This window comes from Biomphalaria glabrata, chromosome 10 (genome assembly GCF_947242115.1).
Source record: "Biomphalaria glabrata chromosome 10, xgBioGlab47.1, whole genome shotgun sequence".
Taxonomy (NCBI): Eukaryota; Metazoa; Mollusca; class Gastropoda; family Planorbidae; genus Biomphalaria; species Biomphalaria glabrata.
This window is the reverse complement of record NC_074720.1, coordinates 35,314,006-35,331,691: the sequence shown is the minus strand read 5'-3', so window position 1 is coordinate 35,331,691 and position 17,686 is coordinate 35,314,006. Positions and strand designations below refer to the sequence as shown.

Sequence of the window (17,686 nt, the reverse complement as noted above, 5' to 3'; positions counted from 1 at the left end):
ATATTGCATAACATATAGAACAATGAAAACAACACAAGGTACTGAAACTGTATAAAAAGAATTAGAGAAAAGGGCGTGATGTGGCTGAAAGTGTTATTCTTTATTTTCTTTTCTTGTTTAAACTTAGACTTCAAATGGTGTAGAGTTGTTTCACTTTAGGGTTGTAGTGTCCCAATCCTTTCCTTATTGACAGAGTGGCTTCTGCTTCAGCTGTGAAGGAATGTTTTCTTTTGGCTTGTGTGTACATAAAATCTGGCAGCTGAGCCTGCTGTGTGCTATAGGTCTGCTCTAAGATTTGTGTTCTTCCAACAGTCAAGTGATAATTCGTACTGAACTTGGTGATTTTGAAGCTAGTTGTTTAAATATTTTCATTTTTTTTTTTCATTCATATCTTCTCATCAATTTTGTTTCTGGGATAAATTATTGGAAAATATTATTAGTGAGTAACATTGATGATTACATAATTAGAATCTAATGCACACTTAACTTTAATACTTTGCAAGAGTTTTCACTCTAGGAGGCAGAATAGTAGAGCTTGGTTGACGAGGCATGGGTCTTTAAGTGTAATTTTTGTATGGCGACAATGATTATGTTTTTCTCTTTAAATTTTAGTAAGCCATTGCAGAATTCATTCAGCCAAAATGCACAACGGGCATTTTAGTAGGAAAATAAAAATGGCTTTCCATTAAGATAAACAATGAGTGATTTATAATGAAAGAAGAACCACGTAATTGATAAAATTAACGAAAACCTTACTTTGCTGTGAATTAGCGGTTGGGGCATGCTGGCTGAGTGTTAAAGTGTTTGGTTTCCAAATCAAGAGTTCTCGAGTTTAAATCCCAATGAAGACTGGGATTATCATGTTTCTATGACCGACGATTAACGATGGTGTCATGTGGCTAGCACGACGACCACCCGCCTTTACTTCCCTAGTGTATGACAGGACCAAAAAAAAGTATTGTTAAATCAATTACCTTCTCAATACTTTCATAGCGTAGCTTAGCAAGACTTTATTAGCATTGTCTTTCTGTTATTATTCAGACTAAAATAATTGCATCACAAAAACAGAATCCTGCAAAAGCCCTGGTCGCAGAAATCTGGAATAGACCACCTACCTCTTCGCTTTACATTGAGGCTAATGAGGTTGAGTAGCTTTGTTGATGAGATGGTGCAGTTTCTTTGAGTCTCTCATATTCATGTAGGTCAATATAGGATGCGGTGCAGACTTGTAGCTCGTGCAAAGTGTGCACTGGACTCATGCGCCTTAAATTATAGCTTTTATATAGCGCTACTTTCATGCTTATAGCATGGTCAGAGCGCTATGGTCCAATCTCGATGGTGGATCAGTGGGGGGAGAGGGTATCTGGTAGGTTTTTTCATGCTGCCTTTAGGCGCTCAGTAAACACAACTCTGCTCGAGACGGGTGTCGAACCTCAAGCCCCCTTTATAGGTGCCAAGCCACGTTCTCGACCACGCTTCCCACTTCTACAGATAGGAATTACCGAACGACACCTACAAATGGCGAGCATCATTTTGAGTTGCAGTTTTTGTTTGTTTGTTTTTATTTACAATCACGTTTGGCACCCAACCCTCTTGGCACACATGACTAAAAAAAACAACAACACACTACTTGCCAACTCTGTATGCATGAACTGACTTTAAAACAGTGATGCAATGTGTGTGTATGATTCATATTTATTTTTATAACCGGAGGACCTCGTCGTCATCAAAGTATTATCATGTATGATCTTGACATAATGTCTTGGCATACCTCTTGTCAGTGGTTCTTCATTGGCCTAGATTATGCTGTAGGATAGTTTAGTAAAGTTCCATGGTTGATTTATCTTGGCAGATTTGTGCCATCGTAAACAATGAAATAATTATTATTATGTAGACGCTCGCGTCATCAGAGCTGATGCGATTTTATGGTTTTAGGCCAAAAGATGACACCTGTGACTCAAAGTTTATGAACTTACACACGAATGAATTGCCAAATATAGACATGTGATATTTTTTCTTGGAGGGGACGAGAAGACGGACTTACATGTTAGTAAGTTTCTGTTCACTGCATTGATGCGTCACGTTGTCCAAAAAAAAAAAAAGATGAAGATGTTCGCTGACAATACGGACGAGTTAAACGTCACTGGGGTCAGTATCAGTCGATGCCCCCCCCCTCCCTTTTTTTTAGAGGCGCCACTGCCCCCCTCCCTTTTCCAGTCCACATCAATGCAAAATGAAAGCTACTGCCAATGTTCACAACAAACAAAGTCACACCAATCGCCTTCTTGGGATAATCTCTACCGACCTAATTTCTTCTACATCTGATAACGCCAAGAGGGGCACTTGACTTAACCCTTTAACATTAATTGACCATTATGACTCGTCTTTACTCACACCGATGCACACACACAAATGTTGTTGTTTTTTATTACTACAATTGATATCTACATTTTTTCTTTCTGAAATAATTGTATTGTTACTAAATGTAGCAGTGGTGTAGCTAGGAATTTGCCTCATTTGGAGCACGGGGGTGGGGGCTTGACCTCTTTGGGGTTCTGCATTTTGCTTAATATTTAATGTAAAAAAAAATTCGCACACTCATTTGGGGGCCACATTAGTGAGGAACCGGAAGATTTTCAAATCCCCCCCCCCCAAATCCTAGCTACGCCACTGGAACGTATTTTTTTTTTTAAGATTATGGATAGGAAAGGAGAATTAGTGGTTGAAAGTAGTATTGAAGAATAATTTACGAACGTACTGGTTAATATTGTTGTCATTCACTGACCTTTCAAAGATCGAGATTCATAAAAGGGGAAAATATCATTGTAACCCCTTCCCCCAACTGGACCGCGTAAGCAGCGGCGTTATTAGAGGGTGCGGTCCGCACCGCGTGTCACCCATATGGGTATATTTAGGGCCTGTGAGGTACGTTCTGTAGAAATATTATTTTACTCAACTTCCAAATTCTCGATTTCTCAGCGAAGTTGATCTTTTCCCCTTCTTTTTCTTTAACGATATTATAATGACAGCTAACGGTAATGATATGATACTAAATTGTTAATAACTAATGCGGATTTATTTATTTTTTGGTCATTTGTAGGTAGTATTATCCTCTCTTGTATTTTGAGATAAATATATTGCATCATAAAATATATCTGTCCGTGAACTTAGTTTGCAGTTCAAGGGTTCTAATACATTTACAAATAATTGCATCGCCTTTCGCCCAGCGGAAGCATTTTTTTTTTTAAATTACCGTAATGCGTCGGTGTATTAATTCTTGCTATTAAGAAAGCACGCAAAAAAAGTACTTGATGTTACGGTGCATAAAATAGCTTTTCTTTTGTGTCTTAATGATTGAGCCGTCGCTGTATGTTATTTGTTTAAAATGAGTGTTTTTATAGTCTCCGTAATGCTCATTCCACAAAGCTCTGCTGCCCCTCGCCCAAAACCCCCTGGGCGTATCAGTGTTATGAGGACTGGAAACTTTATGGGGTCTTGCCCTATTCCCCCCCCCCTCCCAAAAAAAAAATCACTTTTCCGTAGCCTACCTTCGATGGGTGCCGAACAACACACCATTACGTTCAAATCTATAGAGACACTAAACATGTTTCCGTCATATGACTCCATTGACCTGTGACCTGCGTCATTGTAAACAGCTGTTAAAGTACAGTCATGTGGCTTGCTCACTCTCAAGTCTCCTCGTGATGGGCTCTTAAAACCCGTTGTTGGCATTGTTGTATAACTTCACACAGAGTCATTATGTTGTTATGATTGCTCTATTTCTTTCTTACATGAAATTATTTCACTGGCTGAGAAACTAAATGTTGGTATCAAGGTAATCACACATTTTATACTAGATAGCAACATTTAAGGATAGAATTAGGACCACATTTTGTCCTCGAATGGAAACAAGATTTCGAAGAATTCCTTGAAATATAATTGATTTTAAGTATTATTATTAAGTATTATTATGTCACTTTGGAAATATCCTTCAGATGTGCTTACAGCGAGCCACCCCTGTTGGAGTATGGGCCGCCAACAATAGATCTCCTTAGCCTCCTGTCTTTGACAATCCTTTCCATCTTGTTCCAGGTGTGACCAAACTTTCAAGTTCACGCCTCTAGTTTCACTCTCTCCTGCCCTATGGTTTTGTTTTTTTATGCTTAAATACAGCACATCTTGATCTGATAGGCCACTGGGTCGTCATTAGTTTATTATTTTTAAAAAGTATTGCCTTGTTCGTGACTAGATATAGATTTTAATCAGATTGTGAAGTACCACTGGTTTCATTGCCATTTATCATCCAGGAAGTAAACATAACAGGTATACGAAGGCTAAGTGTGCAACGAATAGGAAGGGGGTTGGGTAGTACACTGCCATTGATACAAGTCATAACATATTATACAATTCTTAGCAGGCCTTCTCTTTATTGTGTCTGATAACGACTCTTGGTATACAGTACCCGGTACTTAAGTTTATCAGTTTTATAACCATCAGATTTGATAGAGCTACGTGCACCAAGTAACTGAGGCCAAAAGAGAATAAGAATCCGTGGCACTTTTTTTTTAACGCGAGGAATGCGACAGATGGATTATTATGGCAGCACTTCTGTCTCTCCTTTGTCGCACATCCCACTTCGAGACATCTATCCCTGTAGTTTTAAGGCAGTGTTTCTCAAACTTTAAACTTGTGATGCCCCCCTCCCCAAGACAACAAAAAGTACGTTTTCGCCCCTTCCCCTTTTTTTGACCAGCATTTTTTTTGTGTGTTTTAGAAATGTATTATCTTGGCATTGTTGTTAGTCTAGATTTATTACAAATGTAATTACATGACTTATCCAAACTAATTAATACAATTACACTTCGTATAAGCTTTGTTTTATTTTTTAAGTTTTTAAAATGTTTTTCTTGACAATGCTGAACATGTTATCAAATCAACCGATTATATTTCTGATTCTTTCGTTAGCTAATTCACTTGTACAACCTTGGTAATAAGCCTATTGTGACATCCTATTAGGCCAGAATTAATCTCTTCCGATAGAGCCAGATTCTCCTCGCTCAGGGCGTCCATCACATCAGCTTGAGCTGGTATGGAATTTCAATCAGGGCTGGCCTTAGGCCACTGCAACGTATGCGGCCGCAGTGGGCCCCTCACTATCATAGGCCCCGCGCTAATTCTTGGTGTCAATTTTTAAATTAAACCATTATAACGGGGTTTTAGAAGCCTCCTGATTTTCCAGGAGTTCCTGGAAATCTCCTGAAAGTACTAAAATCTCCTGAAAACACATAAAAGTCTCCTAAAAAAAAAATTGTGATCATTAAGGCATATTCTACCAAATACCACCAAAACTACGGTAGAAATTTTAGCTAATCTGTCCACTAATGGAAGATACACTGCTTTCCCAAACTACTTTGTTGGAGAGTATTTTTAACAATACCCGTAACAATAGCATCTGGTGAAAGAAACTTTTCGCGCCTCAAACTAATAGAAAATTACTTGAGGTCAACAAATCGCGAAGATGGATTGAAAAATTCGGAAATTCTTGCTATTCAGCGTGATATGTTATAAACATAGCTTTGATGATATACTGTATGACAGTGTTTCTTTTGTAACAAAATTGGTTGCCGGTACTCAGTGATTAGGTGCCGGTACTCAGTGATGGATCGCCTAAATTTTAACAACTAATAGATTAATAATATACGTTAAAATACAAGAAAAGTAATATTTTTTTTAACCGGTGCGTACCGTCACAAAACAAGCACTGCTGTATGACTTCGCTACATGCAAAGCTGTAAAATTTGATCATGATTTTGTAATTAGTAAAGAATGAATAAAATATAAAGACGAATTTATTTTCTAATACAGAATCTTAATTTTCACTTATTATCTTTATCCCTACCCAGACTTGGCCCTGCGCAATCCGTTTCACATAGGGCCCCGAACTTGTTAAGACCTGCCCTGATTTCAATGAAGTCAATCTATTGTTGGATGTGCTAATTAATATTAACTTATTTTTTGGTCTGCTTTTGCTTAAAAGATTGTTATTTTTCAATATACATTTGTTTTGCTTGTGTACACTCTTAGTTGTAATGGTGTTTCTTACAACCACCATAGTGAAATGGCCAGACCTTGTTTTTAATGACTTAACTGTATAAAATTTAGCTCTTGTGATATGAAGAGAGAATAACCCTTGAGGGATTACGGGCACGACATGGCCTAAATTGTGCCGATGTGCCAAAATACCAAATACCAAGCTGCAGGATTTTAACAGCTGTTGGCTAGACATAGTCGATAAGGAAAAATATTTTTTAAATGTATTTTTGAGTTTTGGAAATGCAAACAAGAAATGGTCTGAGTCATTGGCGTAGCTGGCCATGTGCGGGCCATTAAGGGGTGAGGGACATCAGGCTAAGGATAAATTCTCTCAGTAAAAAAACAACACATTCTATTATGTATTTAGTTTAGGGCATTTTGAAAAGAATTCACTGCTTCTTAAAGACCACTGTGTGCAATGACATTAATATCAATATTTTGTTTTATTCAAAGTATCTTTTTTTACGTTTTTTCTTCTTTACTAATTAGTTAATGGTAATACTTTCATGTCAACAAAATTAAGGGCGTTGATCAAAGTCTGGAAAAATCTGGGTGGCTCGCATAGTAGATGTAGAAATCGGCATCTCAGGCTGAAATGGTTGGTAGGTAGGGATTGAAGGGCACGAAAAAAGTTAGAAATCTGAAAAGAATCTTGGATATCATTCCTTACAAAGCCTACAAATACTGACTACTGTGACTAAATCAGCTGCGAAGTAGGTTACCTGACCCACTGGTAAGAAAACAAAAGACAAGTCAAAGCCTACAAATACTGACTACTGTGACTCAAAAATAAATTGCTATCAACGATGACATATTTGCGACTCTCTCATTTGGAAATGGATGGGGAAAAAATAATTTGTAAAAAATTGTTTATAGTTGATAGTTTTGCGAGCAAGAAAGCACGTAAGATGTATTTCTAGTATATTTTGTTAATATTTTTGTTGCAAATTAGTCATACTTTAACAATGGATACACAATAGCTCGAAAAAAAAGCATGTCTTTTCGTTGCTTCGTTTATTTTATTTTATTTTAGGGTACAGGGGGGTGGGCATATTAAGGATCTGCCGCACTGGGCATCATATAACCTAGCTACGCCACTGGTCTGAGTGTCTAGAATGAATTCTTTTGAGCATGCAAATATAGACTTGTTGAACAGTGTCATAGTACACAGCTAAATAAAAAATACTTTTTTTCCCCGTTGTACACAGAAATGTTTAAAAAAAAAACATATTTCACTACTTATTACTAAATCAAGTCAAAGTTCAGGCTAAAGTATGTGTTGGTCCTTTTTTTTTTAACTTGCCATCATTTATCTGTAAGATAAATTGAATTTGGGATTAGATAGACAATGAATAGTTTCTCCTAACATGGGCTTCATAACTTTGAATGTGTGCCTTTGTGTAGGTGTATGTAGTTCATAAATACATTTAAACCTGAGGAACAAAACAAAATCTAGAACAGAAACATGTCTAGCTGTTACACTGCTGGTAGATGTCGAGCGTGTGTGAACCTGTCTTCTTTGTGATGTATTAAGTTTCCCTTTCAGACAGTGCGATCTATTGGGCAGATGATGTAAACGTCATCTGTTTCTGTGGCCCACGGTTAATGAGGGTGTCTACTGGCTAGCACAACGACCAACCGCCTTTACTTTTCCCCCAACTAACGTCAGTTAGGCCTACCCGTTAGGGCTGGATGGATTTAGAGGCGTCCTAATGATCCCGAAAGTAAAAATCCCAGTCTTCCCCAGGATTCGAACTTGGGACTCAACGTACTTTGACCAAAACAAAAACCAAAAAAAAAAAAAAAGCATTGATGTTTGTGTTTGAAAATGAAAATCAACTTCCACTGTGCACCAGTACAGAAAACGTATGGGCAGACCAGGTCAAGGAATGGACAGAAATGTGAGGGTGCTTTTTGTCGAACCTTTAGTTTGATTGGACTGTTCAATGATGGAATTATTTTTTTTTTAATTTAACTGTTCTGTATTTGTGTATGTCTGCCTTGACACTCAGTCTGCATGTATGTCTGCCTTGACACTCAGTCTGCATGTATGTCTGCCTTGACACTCAGTCTGCATGTATGTCTGCCTTGACACTCAAGTCTGTATGTATGTCTGCCTTGGCACTCAAGTCTGCATGTATGTCTGCCTTGACACTCAGTTTGCATGTATGTCTGCCTTGACACTCAGTCTGCATGTATGTCTGACTTGACACTCAAGTCTGCATGTATGTCTGTCTTAACACTCAGTCTGCATGTATGTCTGCCTTGACACTCAAGTCTGCATGTATGTCTGCCTTAACACTCAGTTTGCATGTATGTCTGCCTTGACACTCAGTCTGTATGTATGTCTGCCTTGACACTCAGTCTGCATGTATGTCTGCCTTGACACTCAGTCTGCATGTATGTCTGCCTTGACACTCAGTTTGCACGTATGTCTGCCTTGACACTCAGTCTGCATGTATGTCTGCCTTGACACTCAGTCTGCATGTATGTCTGCCTTGACACTCAGTCTGCATGTATGTCTGCCTTGACACTCAGTCTGTATGTGTAACTGTTTTGAAACTCAGTCTGTATGTATGTCTGCCTTGACACTCAGTCTGTATGTGTAACTGTTTTGAAACTCAGTCTGTATGTATTTCTGCCTTGACACTCATAATGGGGGGGGGTCTTTTCTGTTTTTGTCTCTCTACTGATAGATATGTTCTCTGCCTCCAAACGTCTTGTCATTCCAAGCTAACACATCGCCATTTCATTGTCAAACAAAGACTCTTGTCAGACAGTTACAAAAACCTGCTTTTATAAAAATGATTCATAAATAAATTGAGAAGGGGCGTGTCCAAATCTAAATAACCACATACTTCAATAGTTTCATGTTGAGGTTGTAAGTAAATATGGCGACATTTGAAAGACACTGTAATGCTCTTGTGAGTGATGTGCGTGTATGTGTGTGTGTGTGTTTGTCTTTGTCAGCTGTTTCTGGAAAGCTTCCTTGTTCAGTCATTGATTACATATTTGTATTGGATTAGGATTCCATTCACTGGAACAGCTCTTCATTTTTCACTTCACGAGTATACTTGTGTACTCAAGTTAATCTTGGTCTTTTAATTAGTTTTTATATATTGGCATTGCATGTCAAACGCCTGGAAGTAACTGTACACAATTTTAAAACGTAAACTTTTCCAATCGCTGGCTTATCTTTCTGATCAGGTTCCTGGTTGGTAATGCTTCTGGTCATTCGTCTCGAATAAATTTCTACCTAGTGCAAGATAAAAGAAAGTTTTAAACGTGATTCCATGTGTCTGGTATGCTGTTGTTGTTTTTTTTTTAGGCATTGAACACAGGTCGACGTTACTGTATTAAATGAAAACAAACTATCCAGTTTTTACAAAGCTTATATGAACTCAGAACTCACTCTTTCTGTCTGGTCAAAAGTTTGTACACGTTATTTCTCCGACACCCAATCTCGGATCAAGATGAAATTTCGAACAATTACATGCATTTCTTTTACCTGATAACACAAGAATCAATTAAAAAAAAAAGTTAATTAATTATTGGTAATAAATTACTTTGTTTTGTATCTCAAATAAGGGAATGAAATAGTACTTGACTGAAATGGTGGTATAAGCTGAATTAGTCCCCTTTATATTAGGCTTCCATGTTCATAGACTCTACGTTAGTAGAGTGGTCGCTGTGTTGGCTTGAGTTCACGCGATAATATAAAAAAAAAACTACTTGTTACTTGTCGTTTTAAATTATTTTCCACTTATATGCATAGTAAATATATTTTTTCTCTTTAAAAAAATAAATTAAACATTTATTTATTTATTTTGTAAATGTAGTAGTTAGTATGACAGAACTTATATAACTTAGAAATAAAATTGTAAATTTTTTTTTTGATTAAAGATCTAAAACCATTTGCATATATGTACTGATAGAAATTGTAAGTGTTGCATTCCATTACTAAAAAGAATGTCATGCTTGTTACTATTAATAGTGAATAGTTGTAAAAATGGTGTATTATTTATGAAAAAAAAAACTGCTTGCATAATTGATTGTAAAAATTAGATTTTTGGCTTTCAGAAAAGAAAAAAGTAGCCGTTACTTCAGAACTTTGAATGGTCTAAAATATTATGATGTCGAATTTTCACTATTTTTTCTAGTTTACGAGATCTAAACGGGACGGACTGACAGACATTCCACACAAAACTAATAGCGTCTTCTCACCTTTCAGGGGCCGCTAAAAATAGTATTAATCGTACAGATTTATTGTTGTTAGTCTAGATTCTAGATCTATTACAAATTTAATTACATGAATGATCCAAACTTTGATGCAAGTACGCTTAATATAAGCTTTGGGTTTTTTTTTAAGTATTTTGTTGTTGTTGTTTTTCTTGTTTTTACAGTTCGTTTATGTAAAGAAAAAAAATGCATCATAAGCGAAAGACAAGATGGTCACTTCAATTTAAACCAAGCTGGCGAAATTTACTTATATGTCAAAACTGATCTTAAGTCTTTCAAGTATTATAATGAATACTTAGTGACCAACTGAATAGCTCCTTTATTACCAAGCTTGTATCAACTCCTTCCGACTGTCTGTGTCTTTGGTCAAAATCTTGTCCATGTTATTTCTCCCACTTCCCATTCTCGTATCAAGTTGAAACTTTGCACAATTATTCATTGCCGATGACAACACATAAATCAATTTAAAAAAAAAAAATTACGAGAGATAAGCCTTCCAATAGCGAGAGATATGGCAGCGATTGTACAGTGCTCCTACCTCGCCACATCGCGAATGGGACTCTTGTCCCAAGATAGCAGGCGCGTTGAAGTCGCAAGACCAGGGGATTTACTTACGCAATTGTGTTCGGTAATGATGGATTCAAAATAATGGATGCAATTTTACTCATGATAAACGATGTTTAAAAATATATAATTTAGCTTGTTTTTGTGGGTGTCTCATTATACATTTGAATGTTTGTATTCTCTTATCCTAGTATCATGTTAATAAACTATTGCTTGCTTTGAGTATCACTCAGACAGCTAGAATTTCGTCTTTGGATAATGTAACGCTAATTTCTGAAGTACATAAGCATTTACTTACTTGTTGGCTTCACTTGCCAGTTTCTGTTCTATGTATTTATTATCATACGAGTTCGCTTACTATCTACATTTAGATTGTAAAATTTATTTTAAAACGGTTTTTACACACAAGTTAATACCTTAATTTGTCAAAATTATTTTTTTGTGTCAAATGGAACTTATGTTTAATATTTCTGTGTACTCTTGATCAAGTAGCGGTGTCATGTAACACATTTAGAATCATTACATTTTAGGGTGTCATGTAACAGACTTAGAATCACTGCATTTTGTGGTGTCATGTTACCGACTTAGAATCACTGCATTTTGTGTAAAAGACTTAGAATCACTGCATTTTGTGTAAAAGACTTAGAATCACTGCATTTTGTGTAAAAGACTTAGAATCACTGCATTTTGTGTAAAAGACTTAGAATCACTGCATTTTGTGTAAAAGACTTAGAATCACTGCATTTTGTGTAAAAGACTTAGAATCACTGCATTTTGTGTAAAAGACTTAGAATCACTGCATTTTGTGTAAAAGACTTAGAATCACTGCATTTTGTGTAAAAGACTTAGAATCACTGCATTTTGTGTAAAAGACTTAGAATCACTGCATTTTGTGTAAAAGACTTAGAATCACTGCATTTTGTGTAAAAGACTTAGAATCACTGCATTTTGTGTAAAAGACTTAGAATCACTGCATTTTGTGTAAAAGACTTAGAATCACTGCATTTTGTGTAAAAGACTTAGAATCACTGCATTTTGTGGTGTCGTGTAACAGAATCACTGCATTTTGTGGTGTTGTACAACAGACTTAGAATCCCTGAATTTTTGTAGTGTTGTATGACCAACTTAGAATCACTGAATCTTGTGAAGTCGTGTAACAGACTTAGATCACTGTATTTTGTGGTGTTCCGTTGTGACTGAGAACCACTGCATGAAATGATAGATTGCTGAAAGTAATTGATTCAATATTTAAAAACATAACAGTTTCATTTATCTTTAATATTGATCCATGGCTTTCATATGATTTTAATATTTTTTCAGCCACTAGCGCTTGAGGCCAGAGTGCGTTCTTAGTTGAAATTAATTTATGCTAAATTAATTGCAATCCTTTTTAGTTTCTGAAGTCTAATTATAGATCACACCCTAACCTGTCGTGTCTAATTTTAGATTATTTTTTTTATAGAAATGAAAGGTAGGGCAGTGTCATTATTATTCAACAACTTCTGTTTTGTCTAGACTTCGAGACTTGTGAAGCTCTGACTTAAATGTATGATTATGTCCTCCTGAACTGTATTTCATCGTCATCCAATCTCTCTCTCTCTCTCTCTCTCTCTTCCTCTTCCTTAATTCATTCAGTTCTGCTACAAGAAGTACAGATAAGTGTTATCGTTCTTTGATGACCGTGCAATGTACACACACACACACACACAGTCATTCTGTACGATTACGTCACGACGACGAGTTCCGCATGTCTGCGATACGAGGAAGTGTCTGCTGATACCGTCACACAATAGTCTGTCTACAACTCTTAGTCCACATTCAAGTTAGCCAGACGTGAATACGTTCACGAATCACGAGTCTGTAGAAAACGATTTGTTGCCTTGTATTTTGTAAGCTATAAACTTGACATTCCCTGCGAAGTTTTATAGATAATGTCTAGGGCTAACATAGACTATTTCAAAAACTAAGTACTGTAAATAGTTTTAATTAATATATACGGTTACGTTCGTGTTAGTATACACTTGCTACAATGTTATAAAAATATATTAATTTTTGACGTGTATATGCTATAATAGTTTTAACACACGCTATGTTAGTTTTAACATATGCTGTATTAGTTTTTAACATATAGGGTCTTCTACAGTCGTTATAAAAATATGCTATTATTTTTAAACATACGCCATATAAGCTTTAACATATGCTACATTAGTTTTAACGTGTAGGTCCTTGTTGCATTCGCTTTAACATAATCTATATTCGTTTGTCCTCCTACATTGATCTTAAAATAGATTACATCCTTAAAGGATATATTTGAGAGTCCCAAGAAATCGAGGGTCTCTGTGTGTCAAATTTCACAGTTATCTAACACAGGACGTAACACTTGTGTCCGTCACACGTTAGGGCTTCCCCCCCCCCCTCCTGTATTCTCAATGATGTGAAGATAAAGATTGCTTTTGGAGTGGCCCGGTTTTGATTGTCTGCGTTTAAAGCTTCTGGGCTGGATTAGTTTGGAGTGGCTCCGTACAGGGGAAACCATAATATAAGACAGAACGTTAGCGTGTTTCGTTTGGACTTAGGGATTTAAAAAAAAAAAAGGTATGGCTTTCTTTCTTTCATCGTTTACATACCGCTATTAACCTTTTCTTAACTGATATTTTTTTTTGTAATTTTAAAACCATTTTTGAATTGTTCACTATTACATATAGATCTCGATAGAATTAGGATTAAATAGTTATAGATATATTGAATTGACTTGGGGCTTTTTTTTTCCCCTCTTGCTTATAGTAGTCTTCCTTTTTAAAATTACAATAATAACAAGTGTTTGTTCGGAAATAAGACAACCTGTCATAAAGTTAAATATACTTGATTATGCTCAAATCTAGATCTTGAACCTGGCACTTCTCAGCCAATGCAGTTTTAAAGATTTATCTGTCCATCTATACTATAAGATAATATAGATTGATCAATTTTCTTTTCAGTTCATTTTCAATTCAATTAATACCATGAAGAATTTATACGCCTTGTAAATGTGTATATAGATTTTTTTCCCGCCGTGTGGGGTTGTTTCCTCTCTTGAGGTGTAAAGACAACACAAAAAAATATCTCACAAACTTAGAGCCCAATTAGTTCGGTCCAAACTTTCGAAGTTCTTGAATCCTAATCTTGTTCATGATGAAACTGTTAATTTTAATTTAAAAAGAAAATAGCTTGCATCAATATTCAAACATACATAGTGTTCTAGTTTGTTAGTTTGTTGTTGTTTTTTTTTCTTTAAAAATATAAAGGTCAATGAGGTTGTTGAATTAGACTAGAAAATCGCACACGTTTCTATGAGAACGGCATCGAATGGTCTTATATGGTCATCACAAGGGCCAACACCCGAAACGTTTCTTACCCAAATACAGGTGCCGGTACTCAGTGATGGATCGCCTAACTTTTAACTATAATAAACGGTAAAATACAAGAAAAGTAATATTTTTTCCCCACGTTGAAAAAGGTGCCGGAACGCCGTACCGGTGCGTACCGTCACAAAAAAAAAAAAGCACTGCCCAAATATATGTTGTTGTTTTTTGTAGTTTGGTACTGGCATAGCTCATAGTCCTGACCACAGTGTCTTCATCGGGCCTCGAACCATTATACTTTCAATTAAAAGATAAAAGCTTTTTTCTCCGCTCGACCACACCCAATGTTGTGGTAATTATATTATAGTAAGAAATATTACACATGGCATATTTTCCTAGACGCATGCTCCTCTATTTGTTGTGCAGCGTTTTGAACTCAGTTGAAAGTGAGTTAGTATAGTTTAGATGTAAAGGTCAACACTGTGTCTTGGCCATAGGATAAAAGAGGTGAGGCTTTACGAAGTTTTACCTTTAAAAAAAACTGGGACATGAATATGCGTGTGTGTTTGGTGTAAAAGGGGGCGCAAGACAGAGTAGGTCACATACCAGACAGTGTGTGCATGCCTGCGTTTGTTTGTTTGTTTGTTATTTGTTTAGTTGGTTTGTCCGATTATATTTTTAGTTGTTTTTTTTTAGACACACACACACAGACACGCAAAAACGATGACTCATAATGTCGGCCTATTTCACAATAGAAATGTCTACCTTGAGTACACGGGAGACCAAGCATGACAAGAAAATGTATCAAGTTTAAATCTAAACAATTCAGGCCTTATCCTTGATCCTTGTGGATTCTTTTAGAAGATTAAAACGTAGTTTAACAAAACGTTTTGAATATATTTTTAATTGCATCAGTCTTTTTTTTTTCCTCTCCCTTTTTTTTTCTTTCTTTCTCACTTTTTCTTTCTTTCTCACATTTTCTTTCTTTCTCACTTTTTCTTTCTCTCTCACTATTTCTCTTTTTATTTCTCAGTATGTCTGTTTAAGTAGACTAGAGCATTCATTGTTTGCCTCTAACCTTTCATTGGGTTTCCCTATTTGAATGCCTCTATCCATTAAGTGGGACAGCCCACGAGAGAGGATTGCACTCAAATTCTCTGTCAAAATCCTTTAACTATGGCATGAATTCATTCTATCATGCAGCAGTCTGAGCACTGCACCAATGCTGACTGTCCATCAATTAAGTCTGATAACTGCAGCAATGCTGACTCTCCATCAATTAAGTCTGATCACTGCACCAATGCTGACTCTCCATCAATTAAGTCTGATCACTGCACCAATGCTGACTCTCCATCAATTAAGTCTGATCACTGCAGCAATGCTGACTCTCCTTCAATTAAGTCTGATCACTGCACCAATGCTGACTCTCCATCAATTAAGTCTGATCACTGCACCAATGCTGACTCTCCATCAATTAAGTCTGATCACTGCACCAATGCTGACTATCCATCAATTAAGTCTGATCACTGCACCAATGCTGACTGTCCATCAATTAAGTCTGATCACTGCACCAATGTTGACTGTCCATCAATTAAGTCCGATCACTGCACCAATGCTGACTCTCCATCAATTAAGTCTGATCACTGCACCAATGCTGACTCTCCATCAATTAAGTCCGATCACTGCACCAATGCTGACTCTCCATCAATTAAGTCTGATCACTGCACCAATGCTGACTCTCCATCAATTAAGTCTGATCACTGCACCAATGCTGACTGTCCATCAATTAAGTCCGATCACTGCACCAATGCTGACTCTCCATCAATTAAGTCCGATCACTGCACCAATGCTGACTGTCCATCAATTAAGTCCGATCACTGCACCAATGCTGACTCTCCATCAATTAAGTCTGATCACTGCACCAATGCTGACTGTCCATCAGTTAAGTCTGAGCACTGCACCAATGCTGACTGTCCATCAATTAAGTCCGATCACTGCACCAATGCTGACTGTCCATCAATTAAGTCTGATCACTGCATCAATGCTGACTGTCCATCTATTAAGTCTGATCACTGCACCAATGCTGACTCTCCATCAATTAAGTCCGATCACTGCACCAATGCTGACTCTCCATCAATTAAGTCCCTGCTTTCAATGTGTTTGCGAAAGAAGGGGGTGGTTTAACTTATTTCTCTTATCTGCTCATCTCATCAATTCACTTCTGTATAGACTTGTATGACTTTAAAAAAAAACCACACGTTTTAGCATGAGAGAAATATGAATTCTGTGTTGAGAATGTATTATTCCAATAGAAACAATGGAGCGGGATGTCCCTCTCCCCCCCCCCAACATCTTTTGTTTCAAATTGTAAAGCGATGCATGGAGTTAATAGTCATGTTTCTTGTTATGGATTCATACTGCATAGTACAAATATTATTCGCGTCTCTGTGGGAGTATATGTATGAGATTTGCCATCCCTTGCTGTTAGGAGACATCCTACTAGACTTATGACGCATTCTTTTTAGTTGGCATAATATAAGAGTAACATTTGACAGGCATCAAAATGAAAATGTATACAGACATCAGCGGAAGGGGGCGGGGGTACAAATGAATTAAAATGAAATGATCTTCAATCAAAAAAAATATGATCGCGATTCCGCTGAGCTAGATTATGTAATCATTTGAATGTACGACGGTGTAACAATATGAAGGGAAATCGTGAGGAAAGAAGTGTGATATGTTAGAAAAAATAGTCCAACAAAAAAAAACTTACGAAGGAACTTTTCTTTAAAAAAGGTAGTCGTGTTACAACTCTCAATGTCTTGTTGTTTATGTTTCACTTTCGGTATTTTTTGTGAATGTTGACTGACAGCTGTCATCGATTGGTCAATACTTGTCGCTTGTATGATGCTCAATACACACGTGCATCAGCACACAGGCACGCGCAGAGAGGAATGAATCTACAGCGAATGTGTTTGTGTACAAATACCTGAAATATGTTACCGACGATGTGTATTGTGTGTGTGTGTACACTTTGTGGTCTGCAGTAAGCTTGAGAATTCTAGTCCACACTTCTCATGGTGTCAACACAGTTTTGTTATTGTTTTAGTTATGTGTTGTCTAGGATAGTGACGTTGCGTTTCTTTTAAAGCATACATTCTAATGTACACTGAAAGCATACATTATAATGTACATTGAAAGCATACATTCTAATGTACATTGAAAGCATACATTCTAATGTACATTGAAAGCATACATTCTAATGTACATTGAAAGCATACATTCTAATGTACATTGAAAGCATACATTCTAATGTACACTGAAATCATACATTCTAATGTACACTGAAAGCATACATTCTAATGTACACTGAAAGCATACATTCTAATGTACATTGAAAGCATACATTCTAATGTACATTGAAAGCATACATTCTAATGTACACTGAA

The 17,686-nt window shown here is 36.6% G+C and overlaps 2 protein-coding genes and 1 long non-coding RNA gene across 8 annotated transcripts in view; 2 read left to right on the top strand and 1 right to left on the bottom strand.

Annotated features, from left to right (window-relative positions):
* Positions 1-17,686, top strand: part of LOC106061083 (UDP-N-acetylhexosamine pyrophosphorylase-like protein 1) — a 40,765-nt gene that overhangs the window by 2,840 nt on the left and 20,239 nt on the right. The window contains exon 1 of one of the 6 annotated variants that reach the window (XM_056043573.1): positions 3,702-3,835. The exons of 2 other annotated variants lie outside the window; for them this stretch is intronic. The gene's annotated coding sequence lies outside the window, so the exon portion shown is untranslated. Of the gene's footprint in view, positions 1-3,701; positions 3,836-12,621; positions 12,786-14,980; positions 15,110-17,686 lie in introns of those variants that run through there. 3 more of the 6 variants (XM_056043576.1, XM_056043574.1, XM_056043575.1) reach the window with 3 other exon arrangements.
* Positions 80-3,759, bottom strand: LOC129928636 (uncharacterized). The gene is made up of 2 exons (XR_008780089.1): positions 3,632-3,759; positions 80-410 (listed from the first exon to the last, which is right to left on the bottom strand). It is a non-coding gene; the product is annotated as an uncharacterized LOC129928636 (long non-coding RNA).
* LOC129928568 (protein psiR-like) lies at positions 15,435-16,421 on the top strand. The gene has a single exon (XM_056043218.1). The coding sequence runs from the start codon at positions 15,435-15,437 to the stop codon at positions 16,419-16,421; it is 987 nt and encodes a 328-aa protein (XP_055899193.1).

Bases quoted from the DNA above. Each gene is read 5' to 3' on its own strand.
- LOC129928568 (XM_056043218.1), top strand. From the start codon at position 15,435: ATGCAGCAGTCTGAGCACTGCACCAATGCTGACTGTCCATCAATTAAG.